Source organism: Apostichopus japonicus, chromosome 20 (assembly GCF_037975245.1).
Source record: "Apostichopus japonicus isolate 1M-3 chromosome 20, ASM3797524v1, whole genome shotgun sequence".
Taxonomy (NCBI): domain Eukaryota; kingdom Metazoa; phylum Echinodermata; class Holothuroidea; order Aspidochirotida; family Stichopodidae; genus Apostichopus; species Apostichopus japonicus.
This window is the reverse complement of record NC_092580.1, coordinates 29,136,103-29,154,385: the sequence shown is the minus strand read 5'-3', so window position 1 is coordinate 29,154,385 and position 18,283 is coordinate 29,136,103. Positions and strand designations below refer to the sequence as shown.

At 36.7% G+C, this 18,283-nt stretch overlaps 2 protein-coding genes across 2 annotated transcripts in view; one reads left to right on the top strand and one right to left on the bottom strand.

Annotated features, from left to right (window-relative positions):
• The first annotated feature begins 499 nt into the window (after window positions 1-499).
• On the top strand, window positions 500-4,509 carry LOC139961945 (histamine H4 receptor-like). Its single transcript, XM_071961651.1, has one exon. The coding sequence runs from the start codon at window positions 2,307-2,309 to the stop codon at window positions 3,582-3,584; it is 1,278 nt and encodes a 425-aa protein (XP_071817752.1). The 5' UTR covers window positions 500-2,306; the 3' UTR covers window positions 3,585-4,509.
• A 2,024-nt stretch (window positions 4,510-6,533) lies between these two features.
• The window catches only part of LOC139961383 (conserved oligomeric Golgi complex subunit 5-like), a 37,432-nt gene continuing 25,682 nt past the window's right edge, over window positions 6,534-18,283 (bottom strand). The window contains exons 18-20 of the mRNA XM_071960531.1: window positions 16,979-17,182; window positions 12,818-12,897; window positions 6,534-9,170 (exon numbers count right to left, since the gene is read on the bottom strand). Of these exons, the coding sequence (XP_071816632.1) occupies window positions 9,029-9,170; window positions 12,818-12,897; window positions 16,979-17,182 (426 nt within the window). The 3' untranslated portion in view covers window positions 6,534-9,028. The remainder of the gene's footprint in view (window positions 9,171-12,817; window positions 12,898-16,978; window positions 17,183-18,283) is intronic.

Sequence of the window (18,283 nt, the reverse complement as noted above, 5' to 3'; positions counted from 1 at the left end):
ATGTCAATAAAGTTCCATTCAATTGTATTGAAAGCTTTTTCAACAATAATCCAAAAACAAAAATGATGCCAATCATTTTGGGTGCATGTAACTGATGATCGATGAGATCTAAAACAAAACATCGAACATTTTCCCAATAAATCGATATTTACCATAAAACCAGCTTGGATCAGAACTGCATGATTGCAGAAGATATAACATGATTACGTCCCATCCCTATAAGCCCTATAGCTAACATTTTGTTATCAGAGTTGAAAAATGAGAAAACGGTCAAAATTGTGTTTTATTCTAGCAATAGTTTGATCTTTTCCAGCAGACATTGTGAATAAGAGAAATAACAGCACGATCTTGCTCGGCTCAATATATCGTATATAATTGACAATTGTACTAAATTCTTGATAACGGGAAGAAAGTTAAAACAATCAGCGGAATATTATAGTTTGGCAGGCAAAAAAGGAATATTAGCTGTACACAAAATCCAGGGGTTGTGTGAGCAACCCCCCCCCCCCCCCCCCAAAGGACTTCTTCACTCCTATCCCTGTACTTTCCATGGTAAAACCTCTTGGATTGATTTCAACCCTATGAATAGTCGACTAAAGTTAAATCATGTCCTACCTGTAACGTCATTGTCGATTCTGCAGCAAATGCTTTTGTCGCGTGATATTCATTATCAAAGACTTATTTCGTTCTTATATGGAAAACAAAAAAAAAACAAATTGAGGTTTGTTTTGTATTTTGCGCTTAATTTTGTCTTCTTCTATCGACTAGTTTCATATGAGTGGAGATATAAACCCCAATAAGAAATACTATACATTTAAAACAGTTTCCAAAAGACTGAATCTAATCGAAATTTGACAATACGCACTCAACATAACCAGGGACTCGAATTAGGACCTAGAATAATGAATCAGACTCCACTCGTATTTATACATTGCTCATATTGTAAAGCTGACGATTGCAAATAATTAATACATAATCGATCGAAACAAAAGGATGAATTATACGCACACACTACCCCCACCCCCCCCCCCCCCACACACACATGCACTAACAAAGAAAACTCCCCGAACAACTAACGAACCGAAAAATCAAAACGGATATCGGACTAATCAAATTCACGGAAATAAATTGCAACTATAAGAAGCGGCTTTCAAATTTGCAATTTTGATCAACGTTGTCGATTTCATTCTTTACTAAACTCTCATATAAAGAAATGAAGATAACCTTCACCTGCACAAGTCATTTCTTATTATTCCAAATAATGATGTAAACAAGTAGATTGAAGAAACCTGAAACTTAAAGAGTAAATACGTCACGAAATAGGACTTAAATCTTTGATGTAGATGGCAAGGCAGCAGATAAAATTCTTTTACCGGTTTCGTAATGTTTGACATAACATCCAGTCTACGTAGCCTAGTTATACGGCATCTGCATATAGGGCAGAGTCAATACGATTTTTTCTCTCACTTTTTTTTACAACGATTATATACTCAGTGCCGTCTCAAATAAACATGATGTTATTTTTTTTATATAATGTATGACGTTTTTATGTATTTCTAAATGATAAGATATGGTATATTTATAAATGTGTTGAACAATTAAATTGTCAATAAGCTGAAGGAAAATAATTTTCTATTGTTCAGTATATAACCGTATTCAATATAATTACAAACTGACCTCCATTCAAAGTTGTTTCCCCTTTTACTGCATCTTCGCAAATACGTTTGTTTTAAGTAATCACATTCTGTCCAATCACAAAGTCACTCTTGGTCATGTGAACAGGTGAATGGTAAATGACTGAATAAGGATTACAGTGCATTAAGGCAGATTAATTTCAAAGCTCAAATAATATCTAGGCGTGCGATCAAGTTTAAATGCCAAGAAGCATCTTTGATATATATGTTCACTTCATTAGTTACCTCCAAAGAAAGCGAGAGTGTAAGTGAGACAGGCGGAGAGAGATGAAGCGAGAGAGAAAGAGAGATTAACTAGGAAAACGGTCGATAAAAAGACGGGACACGAAGCTAGGTATATTTATATATTTGCATAAAATTAGCGGTTGCGTTTTGCTCTAAGAGAAAATATCGTCATTCAGTAAGAGTATATCTTTTCTTAAGGAGGAGATATTTACATTTATTCACTGAAAACTGTATGTTTTCATCGTTAAGAATTCAAAACGTTTTAACTTTACTGCAAATGACTAGAATTTATTCTTCTATATTCTGCTTTATTTTGATTTGATCGAAACGGAAACTTGTTTAATATTATACAGCCGCCTTTCGCCGCCAAACGAATTTATTACGAAGATGGATATTATGAACAGCTCTTACATGTCACAAGATCTCACAACGCCATGGCAAGACTCGACACATCCAGTTCTTTGGATTATGTTCTTGGTGTGTTATGCGATTGTGTTACTGACTACAATTGGCGGCAATATCATCGTCATAGCATCCTACGTCCTCAACGATTTCGTCAGAAATACCGTTGCAAATATTTTTATCCTGAATTTGTCGATATCGGATGTTTTAGTTGGTTCGATTGTGATGGTAGTGGATTTCTTAACTTTGGCTATTGGTTCCTGGCCATTCGGTGATATCTTCTGTGCTGCTTGGTTATCGATGCACTACTTTGTGATTTACATGTCTGTGGTGACTGTCATTGTTATCAGTATTGATCGATTATGGCTGATATCCGATGTGCTAAGATATAAGAGATTACAGAATCACACCATTGCGAGGGGTGTGGTCATATTGGTGTGGATCTACACCACGTTGTACACCATCCTGTATTCGGTGTCGACCAACGACATTATGAGCCCATCAACTCGAAGAGGGGGGTCAGCAACATGCCTTGTTGCGATTCAAAATACAGACAACATGTTATTGTCCATCATTTTGGAAAATTTAGATTTCATCATTCCTTTGGTATTATTGGTTGCAGTCAATGTAACGGTAGCCTTCAAGGTACATCGAAAACTTAATAATCGTAACCTCCGGAATTCTCACCCGAAAAGAACGATTTCTCAAGAAACGGACGCAGATTTGAAATCTGTAATTTCTACAGGAACGACAGGGATGGCAGAGAACAGCTCACAAGGTGATCATGGAGGGTTTGCAATAATAAACGATGGATTTGAGACAGACAATAGACTCGAAGGCAATGAAAACCAACACGCAGAGCATGATACCGACAGCGGCGTGAAATACGTCACCTACGAAAAACGACAATGTACGGGAAGCGAGGACAGCCGTGTTTGTTATCGAAAGAGGGTACGCAAGCGAAAAGAAAATACTAAACTTGTTGACCACTCCAGTGTTGCTCGAAGTGTCTTTCTGTTAACAACCGTATATACTGCATGTTGGTTACCATACCACATCCTGGTGTTCTTACAATCATGGCATATTTATCAAGCTCCCGGGTTGATCTGGGAGATTCTACAGCGACTCATCTGGTTTAATTCTATGCTTAATCCGTTCCTGTACGCGAAGATGAATATGCGTTTCCGTCTCGGCATGCTCAAGGTCCTCTGCTTTAGGAGAAGTTTTCAAGATCGAGTCAACCGTTTGCGGACAGCTTTCTAATGCTGCAGCCCCCCCCCCCCCCTCATATAACAGACATCACATTAGAAAAGAAATGCTATTGCAAAGCTTAGTAGCTACGTTAAACGTAGCTTATTAATATCGCACAGGGTCAGACTAAAACCATTTCAAGAGCGCGAGATGAAAGCCACACCAACGGTAGCTTACAGTAGTCAACCAATGAACCCCTTACTTTGATGGGTTAAGTAGATTGTAGTTTGTTCACCTTTTGTAACGTCGAAGTTGACAGGCTAGAACATCTCTTTTGGGAGTTTGGCTTCACTGCTTCTTTCATTGTAGATGTAGAAATGCGTTTTCTTAAGAAACAGTTCTTTTTCTCAAAACAGGACAGTTGCTTTGGCTGGGGTACAGGTGTGATACACTCATACAATGTTCTTATTTTACACGTATAGTATTATTGCGGACTAAATAGTCGCGTACCAGAGTTTCTATCAGTTCAAGTTTGCAATTAGTATCGGACGTTTTAATAGTTTGGTAGTGTCTAGATCTAGGAAAAACCGTGTTACTTTCTCTGACTTTTAAGATTTTACTCCCTGCCAAGTTCTATTCCAGTATTGTTTAAACGAATTGTTGTCCATTCACCCCATTTTTATGCGTGTCTTCGGCTTCGGTTATTATTTGTGTAGTTTTTCTGTCAGAACGCTGCAAGGCGCAGGTGAACTATAATTGTAAATATGCGAATCATTGTATCTGTTAGTTAATAATCACTGTACATTACATGCAATCTGAATAAACGGAGAGAGAAAAAAATGTTAGTCACGTCATGCATTGCGAACTTTATAACTACCACCCATAATACACACCAGCTTTTAGACCTCCGTGCCCGAAGTTAAGTCATTACAACCAAGCGCAAGCAATATCAAGAGAAATGCTAAAGCCGGCATGCTGACGCCTCGATATTCCAACCGTTACTACTGCCCCCCCCCCCCATCTTCCCCAAAAAAGCCTCTTATTTTAAAGCCCAAGCGCACCAGGTTGGATCACTAAGACGGTAGCACTTTTCATGATGCCATCAGTCCGTCCGGTTAATACAACTTAGCCTTAATTATGGTACAGCCGAGCTAGCGAGCCGATTGCGCCAAAACGTTAAGTTACCCTCGAAGAGGATATCGTTCAAGTCCTGATCAGTTTCCTTAAAAGGTAAGCAGGGAGGATTTTCTTTAGACGTGAGAGAAAACGAATATCAGAGGGAATAAGAAGATTTTAGTTTAACAAGGGTCATCGCATGATTCCGATATGTCGGCCACAAGTTATATTACGCAATTAAAACGCAAGAGTGTCCAGTCTACTCCTATGTTGATGGCTTTCAGTCCAACGTGTTATGTGGATAAGACACATTCTCCTAATTCAAACCTTTGCAAAAATGCAGTAGATACCCTACCCTGGCCCCCAGCAACCCCCCCCCCCCTCTGAAAGGGACAATTTGGTGGCAGGCAATGTAACCCTTATCGTGAAGAGAACAATATTCTAAACTGCTGGATTGAAACTCAGCTTGTTTCGACATCATCTATGTATATTGTTTGAATGTTTACGATTTTCACTAGTCAAACACAATTATTCAAAGTGGTCTGTGATGTCATTATTAAATATGTTCTTGGAGAAGTTTACTTCCTATATTAATATTAACTGTTTATACTTTAATGTGTGATAAATTTGAAATGTTTGTTTCGTTGTCAATGTTTCACTGCATTTCAATTTTTACAGCGTGGTCGTATTATAAGAATATTATTTTCTTCGCTGGATAAATGGTTTGTAAATTTGAAAAAAAGGTGGAAAAAACGAAAGTTTCAGCTCATTGGCCATGAGGACATCATTTAACTTGGCTGTTGCCATCCATCAGTTTCCGACCAACTTTGAAAGTTTGTCAATAAACTTTGAAAGTTTGTATCTCCACGAAACATAATGCTGTTAGATGTTGAGAAACTTTCTGCACCTTACATCAGCAACTTCTACCACCGGAATATCCTCTTAGATACACATATATCTTATAGATATACAGATATCTTATAGATATACAGATACCTCGGACATACAAATACCTCAAACATACAGATATATTATAGATATACAGATACATAAGATACAGATATCTTAGACATAGTGTTTGTACCATATTTGAACAATGTTAATTAGTTGTCTTGTCAAATAAAAATAAACCATTCCTTTTTCAAAGTGTGTGTAAATGTCACATGATTAATAAATAAGAAAAGAATAGCAAACATTTTTTTCCAAATGGCAATGGTTTTTAATTTATGTTTATTTACTTTTGAAGGAGAATGAATTGAAGTAGCACCTAAGGTTATTGTGCGTTTTGTATTTTCTATAAAATAACCGAACTTTACACAACAACAACGCCTACTACAACGAAGAGTTAGCACATCAAATTATGTAACTGAGAAAGAGAACCTTTGTAAATATCCTCAAAATATGAAGGATAAGAACATTCTTGTGATGCCCTAGATTTCAATTGTCATTTTCTTTCCAATCTGTACCTCAAAATAAAGAAACGCTGTGGTGTAATGTTGCCTTATATCTTTGCGGTCTCCACAATGCAAAAAGTAGAAATATTCAAATAGCCTATTTCGCAAAAAAAAAAGAAGTTCATTTTATTATTGCAATGCAAAGATAAGGGAACGTAGCCAATTCTAGTTGGCGCCATAATTGCACAATGAACCCTCTACACTTTGTGCACACACCGTGAAATGAGCTCCTTGCAGAAGCCCTATGCAGAATGGGAGGAGCGATATGACTGATTCACTCTCCGAATCAACTTGGACGAGCCTGGTATCAGCTTGCTATACGTTCTTTTGTTCTGCAGACAATACACTTTATCGAGGCAAAAGTGTGCCGATCTTTTGTATAGTTTATCTTAGCTCAAACAGTTACCTTTCCAGTGATTAAATACAGAGTAATAAATGAGAAAATTATTAGTTTGGTTTCATTTCGATCTTCTTATTTTCATGTTCACATGTTACAAATTATACTGAACCCGAACGAACTTCCACCCCAGTCGCACTCAAAAAGGAAACAAAAATGAAAGAAGGAATAGAAAATATATACCTACATTTTGCAATATCGACCGTATGATACATTACTACCAAGTTTATACTGTAAATTCCATTTGTTTTATTAACATTGTCTTAAACATAATTCGTTCAAAAATGCGAGACTGTGCTCTGGAACCGGTTTAGAGATAGTTACGTGTCAGCTAGCTGAAGACAAAATTTACGAGTTTATACAGTACTTCAACGGAAATAGGCAATAGACTTAATCTATCCTTAAGCCGTCTATTGGTTTCTCCGACATTATATTACGTGACCGGCTTATATTATATTGACGGCTTAAGGATAGATTCAAAGAACATCTGATGAGCTCTTTTGGTGGTCAGAAAGGCGCTATTAACCTTCATTGTATTGCGCACAAACATAATCTGCCTACTTTTGTTGACCATTGTATCGCTATTGGTAATGAACTCCAGTGGTTCAGGAGGAAGATTAAAGAGAGTCTCCTGATAAAAGACTTAAATGCTGACTTAAATAGAAACGTAGCGAGCTACGGGTTGGAGCTATTCTAATCCCTATTTACTTTTTATTGCTGGTTTGTTCTAATCATTCCTAGTTTAACAAATCACTCATGCTTATCACTATTGTCGTCTTCGGATGTATATTAGCCCTTGTATTTAATTGATCTTGTACAATTGCCTGACGATGGAGTGGTGACCACTCCGAAATATAGCAGTAAGTCGTTGTTAAAGATATTCGCTTATATAATATATATATATATATATATATATATATATATAAATATATATATATAAATATATATATAAATATATATATAACCTAATTAAAATGAAAGTCTCTTTCCTGTTGTTAATGGTACATCTTGAAGAAAGAAAAACGGTAGTTTATGTCAAAACAAGATCCGATACAAACATGTCTAAAGAAAACCAGCAACACAAATATGATACAAAAGAACTTACAAAAAACGAAAAGGCAGATTTTTTTTTTTATATATACTGTATATATGTTACAAACTTACAATAAATATGTAATATCTTCAAGTATTAGAACTTAAACAAATATCTTTAAATGCATTTTTTGTTTGCTTTAACTTTACATTCCGTTTTCACAATTGACGTAAATACCTGTATCACAAACAAGCTTGTGGAATCTTACCTTGGTATGTATTAAAATTATATAATGACTGGATTAAATTTATTAGAAATTAGATTTGACTTTTGAAGGTCATTTTATCAAACAATATAGGATAATGACACTCTTTATCCTACCATCTGCTTTGCCTCCAAGTTTAGCCATAAAAAAAGTTGCAAACAAAATAAATAAATAAATTCAAAAGTGCTCTGCTGGAGATTTCAGACTCTCCAAATTATTCCCTGATGTTGAGGAATGTTAAAGTTAGACAATGAGAGCAATCAGAGAAGTGGGTTTGAGGAGAGGAGCAAATCAGAGAAGTGGGTCTGAGAGGAGCAAATCAGAGAAGTGGGTCTGAGGAGAGGAGCAATCAGAGAAGTGGGTCTGAGGAGAGGAGCAAATCACAGAAGTGGGTTTGAGGGAGGGGCAATTGGAGAAGTGGGTCTGAGGAGAGGAGCAATCACAGAAGTGGGTTTGCGGGGAGGAGCAATCAGAGAAGTGGGTCTGAGGAGAGTTCCACAAATATGTACTTTTTGAGTTATCATATTTACAAGGTTTGACAGTCTTTGTTTATGTTGACCACAAATGACCACTGACATACACCAATTTCACTAGGGCTCTTGTAATCACCAAGCTGGACCTACATACCAAGTGTGACCTTCAACAAAGTTGCAATTCTTGAGTTATTGTATTCTACAAAGTTTTCAGACTCTGTTGACCCCAAACTACACAGAAAACAATAGGCTACTTGCACAAGATAGGAAGCATCCCCAACCAAGTATGAAGTTAATCCACCATGAATGTTTTGAGTTACAGTGTTTAAAAGTCTCACAAAACACACATGCTCATCGCATAGCTTCCTTCTGCCTCCGGCAGCGAATCAGTAGCACTACTCTCACTTCTCCTCCAACACATTGCCGCTTGAGTTTAACAGCTGGAAAACACAAACCACTGATATGTCAATTCTCCCGTTGTTGAATATAAACACATCGATTTGTCAAAAAAACATTTACCGTCACATTTGGTTTCTGACCGACAGTTTCACCGTGTGAGGACACCACTGCTCTATAATTATAAGTGTCTCCATGACGGTGTGATTTGAGTTAAACATCTGGAATACTCTGACTTTTGGATGGAATATTTCTAATTGTCAGATATAATTAACACATCGATTTTTCATTGAAAACATTACTGTCACAATTGGCTGTCCATGATAATGTCATCAATGATGAGTGTAGTGTAATATTTAGTTCATTATTACATTTGCTTCGTTCATCTTAGTTTCTGTCCTTTGTCTTGCATCTCGATTGCAGCGGTTCCCTTCTGCAACAGATCCAACATCAGTGGATAGATGGAAGCATACTCCTTACCATGCCGGGCGTTGACTCCCTGGACATAAAATTCTAAGGTACCCCTGTCGAATAAAGAGTAAAAAGAAAAGAAGAAATGGATTGAATCGAAAATTAGAATCAGCGGTGGACCAACAAGATATCATCTACTTCATTAAGTTAATACTATCATATGGTCTATTCAAGGAAGTTTTTAGTGGCAGTCTATAGGGTATACGAAAAAAACTTTTTCATCGCCACAGTCCTAGTTCGGGGATTTTCATCCTACGATTCAGGAGAAGTGAATTTTTGAACCTCGCACCAACTTTATCTAATATATCTTGAGCAGTGGAGAACGATGAACTACAGTGATGTCATCGCGGCACTTCGTTTCGGGGGCTGTAGCGAGGAAAGTTAATACTTCTGAAAGTAAAATAGCGATTTAGATGGAAAATTCCTGTGAAGTTGCAATTCAGCAATGTTTTGGAGAGTTAAACATTCCAGAGCTACCTAACTAGTTCTTCTTCATAATATGTTGTTCAGATATTTGTTATTTGAGAGATTTCTTTTAATCATACGCAATAAAATCATTCAGCCATACGCGAAGTCTGAACACATTTTCTGTGTATTGTATCAAGGCCAAGCTTACAGTAAGTCAGTGTTAGATTCAAATTTTCTGTCAGGACGGGCCAAAATTTCAAGCACTCTATCACGGAAACTAAAATTCATCACAGGGCAAGGCTAAGGGCGATACAAAGACAAAAAAAAATGATATGACCGGAAGGACTGGATCCCATTTTTCACTAAATATTCTTTAAATTGGTTTAGCTTTTCATAGTAACAGCTCTTTAACAGCAAACATGACCTAAATATGACCTCCCTCCATGAATTAAATGTGTCACAGATCTCACTTCAAAAACCCTCAATAACTGACTGAGTTTCTAGGAATATTCAATAACAATCCTTCATTTTCTGTCATTTTTCAAACTTTGAAGCAGCTGGAAATATCAATAATAAATTATCATTAGAAAGAAAAAATAGGTTAAGAGAAGGTAACATAACAATATTGATAAAACAAAAACAAATTGTCTGTCCTTCACACTCATTTAAAATCACAACTAATTATGACCTTCCTCCATGAATGAATTGTATCACAAATCACTCTCAAAAAACCCCTTAATCACTGACTGAGTCTCTAGGAATATTGGCTAAAAACATATGTTTGATGGAAAAATCTAATATGCTTCAACAGTCACAAATGGAGCTTGAGTAATTATAAATGAAACAACAAATATAATGAGTTGTTTCAAATCCTTACGTGTACTCTTCAAAACTTAAATCACGGGTGAAGGTAAGGACAGACTCGCCTAAGTTGTCTTTGACCAAGCAAGATTAACTCAATCCCTTTGGAATTAGTCATAAGAAGTGGAATAAAACAGCTAAAAAATGTGAAAGTACACAAAATATAGCAATAATATTTGTGACGTCATTTTTGGGCTGGTCAAAATCTTCTTTACAAAATCTTGTTTATACCAGTGAGAGCTAATTTAGTTGAGTGCATTCTTTTGGTCTTTAATTTCTAAATTATGACTCACCATGGCCTTGGTTAGTCATGGGACAACGGTTTCATAGCCTATCATAGCCTAAACAATCCTGCTGTTTACGCTGACAAGGTCATAGCTGTGCCATACAAAGATATGAATCACAACAGAGTCATTTATCATAGCCTAAACAATCCTAGCCTAGTTTTCATGTATTTAACTTCAGACAGATATTGATGATAGCAGTGAAAACTGGTTATCAACCAAGTGCCCTGTTTGGATGACTTCTAAAAGTTTTTGTGACATTGACATGGAACTACTATCAAAGTGAAATTGAGTTGGTTGTGAAGTGCAGTTAGTTTGTGCACAGGGACTCAAGGGTGGGGGGGGGGGCAGAGGGAAGGAGTGGGGGAAGGTGCAAAATTAGGGTGTGCACTTGTAATATGCAGTCATTAAAAGATGGTCGAGGGGGCGAACGGAGGTGGGAGATTGTGCAAAATTGTAAATTTCCCCAGAATGAGTTAGTTAGAGGCATGAAACTTTATGGACTGGACATTTTTCTGACAATAGAGGTGAGGGGAGGGTGGATATGTGCCCCCTCCCCCCTTTGTACATCCCACTGGCTTGTAATTACCAGAAGTAGCCTAGATACCTTTGACTGATGGAGCATCAAAGAAATATTGATCGTCATCATGTTACCACACTTCCTCTATCCTTTACCAAAGCAAACACTGAATAATTTAATCAACCGGATCAGACAAAATATATGATACGGTATAAATGCTCCCTGGTAACACCATTCTTAGTTTGCCTCAGCTTCCAAAAGTAGAGTTCTTTCAGCATGGCAGAGTACTACAATTTTTCTGGCAACATTTGACATTTTCCCCCGGCCACATCCCCCCCATCCCCCCCCATCCAAGAAATTAAAAATAAATTTTCATATTAATATGATCTAATTGACAATACTGTGGAAAGCTAACCAGTTTTGTTGTGACAAAACTTCTCCTCACGATTTAGAGGTTTCCTATAATACGTGTGATTTTGATAGGCTAATAAAAAATAGCTGATGAAATGCTTCAGAATATAACAAAGTCCATTAACTAATGAAGCTCATAAAACTGTCAAACCAATCAAATCTCCTCTCTTGAGAGGAAATTCAAGGGCAGTACATGGAATGCAAATATCACTGCCATGTCAGGTAGTAGTCAAGAAACACAACAGAGGCTTCAGTGTAAAGAGGCTTTTCATTATAACCTTCATAACGACTTCCAATCTATATAATAGTAGTTTGATAACAGCAAAACCTCTCTGCGGTTTTCTTTTCTGGCTTTATTTTTATTCTTCTTGTTTATTGTTTCTATTGAAAAGCGAAAAGTCATAGCAAGACAATGTAACTATTTGTCTCTTTTGAAATGGACCATTCTAATGTTCAGTGGGGATGAAATGGGGAAACGGAAAATGCAACGGTCTTGTATTTACTTGCAGACACTTGCTCGTATAGTACCATCTTTGAGACACTGGTCAGAGATGCCATTCTAATTAAGGTAATTTAAGCCATCGCAAAGCCATCACTGGCTGCGATAGTATATCCATAGACCATTCACTCCAATTCTTTAAATGTGGAATTATTTAAAAAAAAAGCATAATCCTTGCTGAAAATATCTAGAAAAGTGTGTAGCCACTCATCATAACCTAAAGACTTCACAGAGTATGATTTTCAATGTGTTTTAACATGTTCGTTGAAACATTGAACAAAATTCTGAGAAATTTTCCAAGGAATTTAAATACTTAATTTGGGTGAATATATTACTGAGGTGTCCAGCTAACATGTCCCACACTGTGAATCAGTGAGACATGCGCTGACTAATAAAATTACCATTTTTTATGAAATAACATCTCAAATAGTTTTGAGCGTAATTGATAGACACATGGACAATCCTTACCAGGGTACTCAGTTTCTTTAAGGCAAAACACAGTTTAATTCTGTGTAGGACAAGGACACCAAAATATCACAAAGTTGCATGCTTTTTATAATATGGAATAACCTATGAACATAATATGTTGGTTGAATTTATGCCACATTAAATTAAGCAAATGTAATATATTAAAAAAAGTATTGAAATTCTCCTCCCCACCCCACCACCACCACGAATTGTGTCCACAAAATAGCAGAGACATTTTCATCTTCTCACCTGATTAAAGCTAAACGTTCCTTTTCTGTTGGGTGCTCGCATAGCCATTGTGAATATCTACTGATAGACCAACCTGCTCCCTGAAGTAGAAGAAAATGGGAGAGAAGAAGACGAATTAATAGCACCAACGATACAAGACTCATCAGAGCCAGGCCTGATTTATAGAATTCAAAGCACCAACGATACAAGACTCATCAGAGCCAGGCTAGACTGTATCTAAATATTGAACATTTAAAGGATGACTGTAGGCGAAATTATTAGTATTGATATGTCAAAGTCCATGACAAAAGAAACACATGGGTATGAGTAGTGTTTCTATTGCTATTCTGGGTTTCAAGACATTCAGATTTATAATATGTTTAATCTCTGGAAAGCTCCTTTAAGATTGACATAAATGATATTGGCTCCCCAGTGCATTATCATGTTTTTCATTCATTGTTTTTGTATTATTAGCTCCAATAACCCAATCAAACCATGTTCTTTTAACTTCATAAGAACAGTTGGTTTAAACTTCAACACCATTTGTTCTAGAATATGATGTAAGATATTTATTTGAGGCCATAAAAGTGCCTTGTTTGTTACCTACTGAGTTTTGTGATGCACCCCAGGAACTGACCTAATCGTGATTTGTACGCTACAAAATGTAAACCAGCCACTCTACTTGATGAGCCTCCTCAAAACTTTAAAGGGTTAATCTCTTAACAGATCAAGATGGTTACAGCTATACACCCTGGACATAATAACAGTGTTCTTCCATAAATTGTGTTTATTTATGCCTAAAAATCAGACTTGGTATATTCATAGCAAAATGGACGGCCAAATATGTATTTTTGACATATTGTCCTGTGACTATAATGAAGTCATAAACATGTAATTGCCAGCACCTATGGTTTCCTGATTATTCTAAAATGTCTCTTTTCTCGTTATTGACGGTTTCCAAGTCGCTAATGAGCTATTGTTCATTGCATGAGATTTCTGCCTCGTTGAAGGCCACTTTGCTAATTATGTACTTAATGGAATCTACAATTTCATTACAACTATCACGTTTGACAGAACTTACATTGATGGGGCTTATAAAACGTGACTTGAAAGGACTATTAAAAAAGGAAATATAAATGAATTGGCTGACCTTCCTCAAGAAAAAGGGTCTTTTCTTTAGAAAGTCGTTAGTAGCAAACAAAGACTAAAGGAGGCCCAATTTGTTTTTTGGTTTGTATAATTTCTTCTTTCTTTTCTTCTTTTGATCAAACTGAAAAATTTCCAGTGTTGTGAAAGAAACTTAAGATTAATATGAACCTTTAACCAGCTGTAATCATGTCACCCTGGGGGAAGGGGGGGGGAGGATTCATAACCCACAAATTAATTTCTACTTAATGGATTGTATCGTTTCGTTCAAGTTTTAGGTGGAATTGTTGCTGTCATACGAACATGTGATAGTTTACAAGTGTCATGTAGTAATGATATACTTTCCAAGCCCTGCAAACGTGTTACAAATGACCACCATACAGTGATCTTTTGTCTGGAATACTCATGGCAATTTGGACTGCGCTAGCCAATTCGTTGTGGCTAAATCAATACGTGATACACATGGACACGGGATTGGTTATTCAATCGTCCCTCTGAACCTGGCCAGGTGCATAAAATGCGGACCTGAGAGATAACTCGCAAATATACAACTGTGTGTTTCGGAATGTGACTCCACCCTGGGGATGTAACCCAGAGGATGCATAGATGTGGCACACCTTAGTGTTCCCAGGAGTGTTTGCTTGAATCATACACACAAGGGGTTTACGGACGTGACAATTACCAGGGAACACTGGTTAATTGTTGTAAAGTGGTGTGAAGGGGCCTTGCAAACCTTCAAATTTAACTTTTTTTAATTTTTGTTCTCACACATTGTATTGGTAATTGGAATATTTGCAATGTTGCTAACTACTAGTGAAAACAGTACAGCCAGAAAACGGAAACGTTTAGTGGTTCCGATGCCAAAACACATTCAGATTGTGGTAAGCCATACATGTTAATATTCATGAACTTGTGCACACCAAAATGAAGAGGGATTATCTATTGACTAATGCGGCAACGTATAAAGGAAGGTACAAGGAATCAGTTATCATGTTGACAAAGTCTATTAAGTGACATCATATGAAAACAGACACATGAATGAATATTAATGAGGTCAAATATTATGATCTCATAAGCATGTACTGTATCTATATACTATACTTACATTTTATTATCTGAGTACATATGTAATTAAGCTAATTAGACATACTATTTCAGAGATATCTGATTAAGAATTTTATGTTCTCTGATTAATATTCGTGAATTGTACACAACATACAATAAGGTTGATTGTATGAATGTATGTAGTGTGACAAACCTAATAAAGTCAAGGATGAAAATCATGGAACATTTGATTCCTGTCTTGCATTTAAAAGCCATTTCTGGCAATTTGATGAATATTAATGACATAGAGATGGAAATGTCATTCAAATGTGCTTATGATGTACCAACATCACCATACTGGCATGAACCAAATTTTACGTTAAGCCCCGTCCATTCATGAATAATCATGAGATGGGAACCAAAACCAATCTACTCATTACAGGGTATCTACCTACTAAGTATGACAATGATTTAATTTGTTATTGTTGAGGTATCATATTTACCAGCTGTGTTTGACAATTTACCATAAAGCCACACCTGTCATGAATATTAATGAGGTAAAAATTGTTGTTGCAAAAAGAACATGTATATGTAGTTACATCACCATACCAAGTACAGTATGAACTAAAATTCGGACATACAGTTGCAGAGATATTGACATTACAGAATTTGATGGTAGGCCCTTGACCACTCATTAATATTCACGAATGGGAACCAAAAACATTAGGCACATGTACACATCGTAGGTCATCTACTGTACCTACCAGGTATGACATTGATTCAACTTGTATTTGTTGAGATATCCTGTTTACAAGCTGTTTTTGAAGATTTCCCATTAAGCCCTATCCACTCATTAATATAAATGGGGTAAAAGTGTTGTTGCAAAGAACATATACTTACTATGTACTTACATCACCATACCCAGTATGAACTGAATCGGACATTGTTGTAGAGATAGTGACATTTTCAAAATTTTACGTTAAGCCGCATCCACTCGTTAATATGCATGATAGCCCCACCATAAACAATAGGAATCATCTACTGACCATGAGCAACATATCACAAGATGGGAAAAGGCAACCTACACTACACACACACGTAGAGGACTAAGGTAGCCTATTACAAGATGGGAAAAGGCAACCCGTCACTACACATATATACGTAGAGGACTAAGGTAGCCTATCACAAGATGGGGAAAGGCAACCTACACTACACATATACACGTAGAGGACTAAGGTAGCCTATTACAAGATGGGAAAAGGCAACCTACACTACACATATATACGTAGAGGACTAAGGTAGCCTATCACAAGATGGGGAAAGGCAACCTACACTACACATATACACGTAGAGGACTAAGGTAGCCTATTACAAGATGGGAAAAGGCAACCCGTCACTACACATATACATAGAGGACTAAGGTAGCCTATCACAAGATGGGGAAAGGAAACCTACACTTCAAATATATATGTAGAGGACTAAGGTAGCCGATCACAAGATGGGAAAAGGCAACCTACACTACGCCGAAGATTGGTTTTGTATTGTCTTGATCGTGTCTTCATGACATGTGGAAAATGAATTACTACAGATGTTTGCCAGTGAAGGGATTACTGTATATCGTTACCCTAATGTTTATGATACATAGATGGATACATCGGACGTCTCCTGAGAGCATTCAGTGTTTGCTTGTTTGTTTGGCAAATAAAATATATTACATAAATGGTTTTATGTCTTCTAAGATATTTGTTCCTGTCAATTCCATGTTATAAACGGACTCAAAACATGAAGGTTTAACATACATTTTTCTTTAACAATGCTTACAAAACAGACATCAGCAGAGACAAAAAGGGATTTTGTTCATGTTCGAGGTAAAGGGGAAAAACATTGACAAAATCCCTGTTTGTCTCTGCTGATGTCTGTTTTATAATGAATGTCATAAAGTTCTCACAAAAAATTCTTACTCTTAGCAACTAAAATGGGAACAATTCTCACCTCGTGTGGCGACATCAGCTCTTTAGGAGCTTTTGAGAAGAGAAACTGCAATACGGTGGAGTACGGGACAATCTCTCCCACCGTTGTGTTCTTTACGATGTGTTCCGGAGTCTGGAATAGCATCGGCCGGAAGGCACGCAGGAGCTTGTAGGGCCTGCCAAGATCTGAGGGTCTATGGCAGAGTGGTGCTAATGCAAGCTCCATCTAGGAGAAAAAACAATTGGGTTAGTTAGAAACCAAATTTTGGACAAACTTCTTTAAGTTTTTGCTCTGCAACAGTGCCCAAGAAAAAATGAGGAAAAAACACATTAGGTTATTTCTAATGTATGTACAGCCATGAACAGATGGTTTAGTGATGTTCATAACAACTTGCATAAAGACAATTGCCTGTCAAAAACTTACATTTTCATCACCTTTGCAGAAAGAATACTGACGGTGCACTAAATTTGATTAAATCTTTATTACAAGAAATTTGAATAAGAATGCCTCTTTTCACTCCTGTACTAAAGGAAGCTTAGCAATGTGCCATGGATGTACCATACAGAAATATCATTGAAATCATATCATATGATATTCCTTTCCTATTAAAACTGTACATATTTGTTTAGTCCTAACCTGTAACTACTTCATAAAATGATCTGTCCGATCACTTCTCAGTTTGCCAAACAACATGCTCTTTCCAAACAAACAAACAAATAAGTTTGTATTTAGTTCAAATAAAATTCATAAGACTTCAGATGTGTTGATGACTGTGTTTAATGCTATGAGGCACCATGTGTGACAAAATTATATACCAAATATATTGATTATAACCTCTCATATATATTAGTTATGCCGCAATATATATATAACTTACTCGTACACCTCATATATATAGGTTACGCATAACCTATTTACATTATGAATAACATATATATCACAGTAAGTCATATATATTTGCAACTATAATCAATTTGTATAATATAGGTCGGTACGGCTTTCCGTATAATTTTGTCACACTCGGCGAGCTCATATATATATATAGGTTATAGACACGTGAGCAGCATGCGAATGGGCGGTGCCATGTTAGACACTTGTGATACGTGGGCGGGGCGTATGCAAATTCGGCAAAGCGCGGCAAAGTAGCTGGACGAATATGCCATTTACACACTGTACTATATAATACTATTACTAGCCTAAGTAGTATAACTAAAGTTACACCTATAGGTCATCGCCATGTCTAATTTGAGTGAACACGAGTTTTCGTCTCTGGTAGAAAGGTTGGTAATATTCATGACATCAGCACCAAAATCAATAGGGATCATA

Coding starts and splice junctions, on each gene's coding strand:
- LOC139961945 (XM_071961651.1), top strand. CDS start 2,307: ATGGATATTATGAACAGCTCTTACATGTCACAAGATCTCACAACGCCA.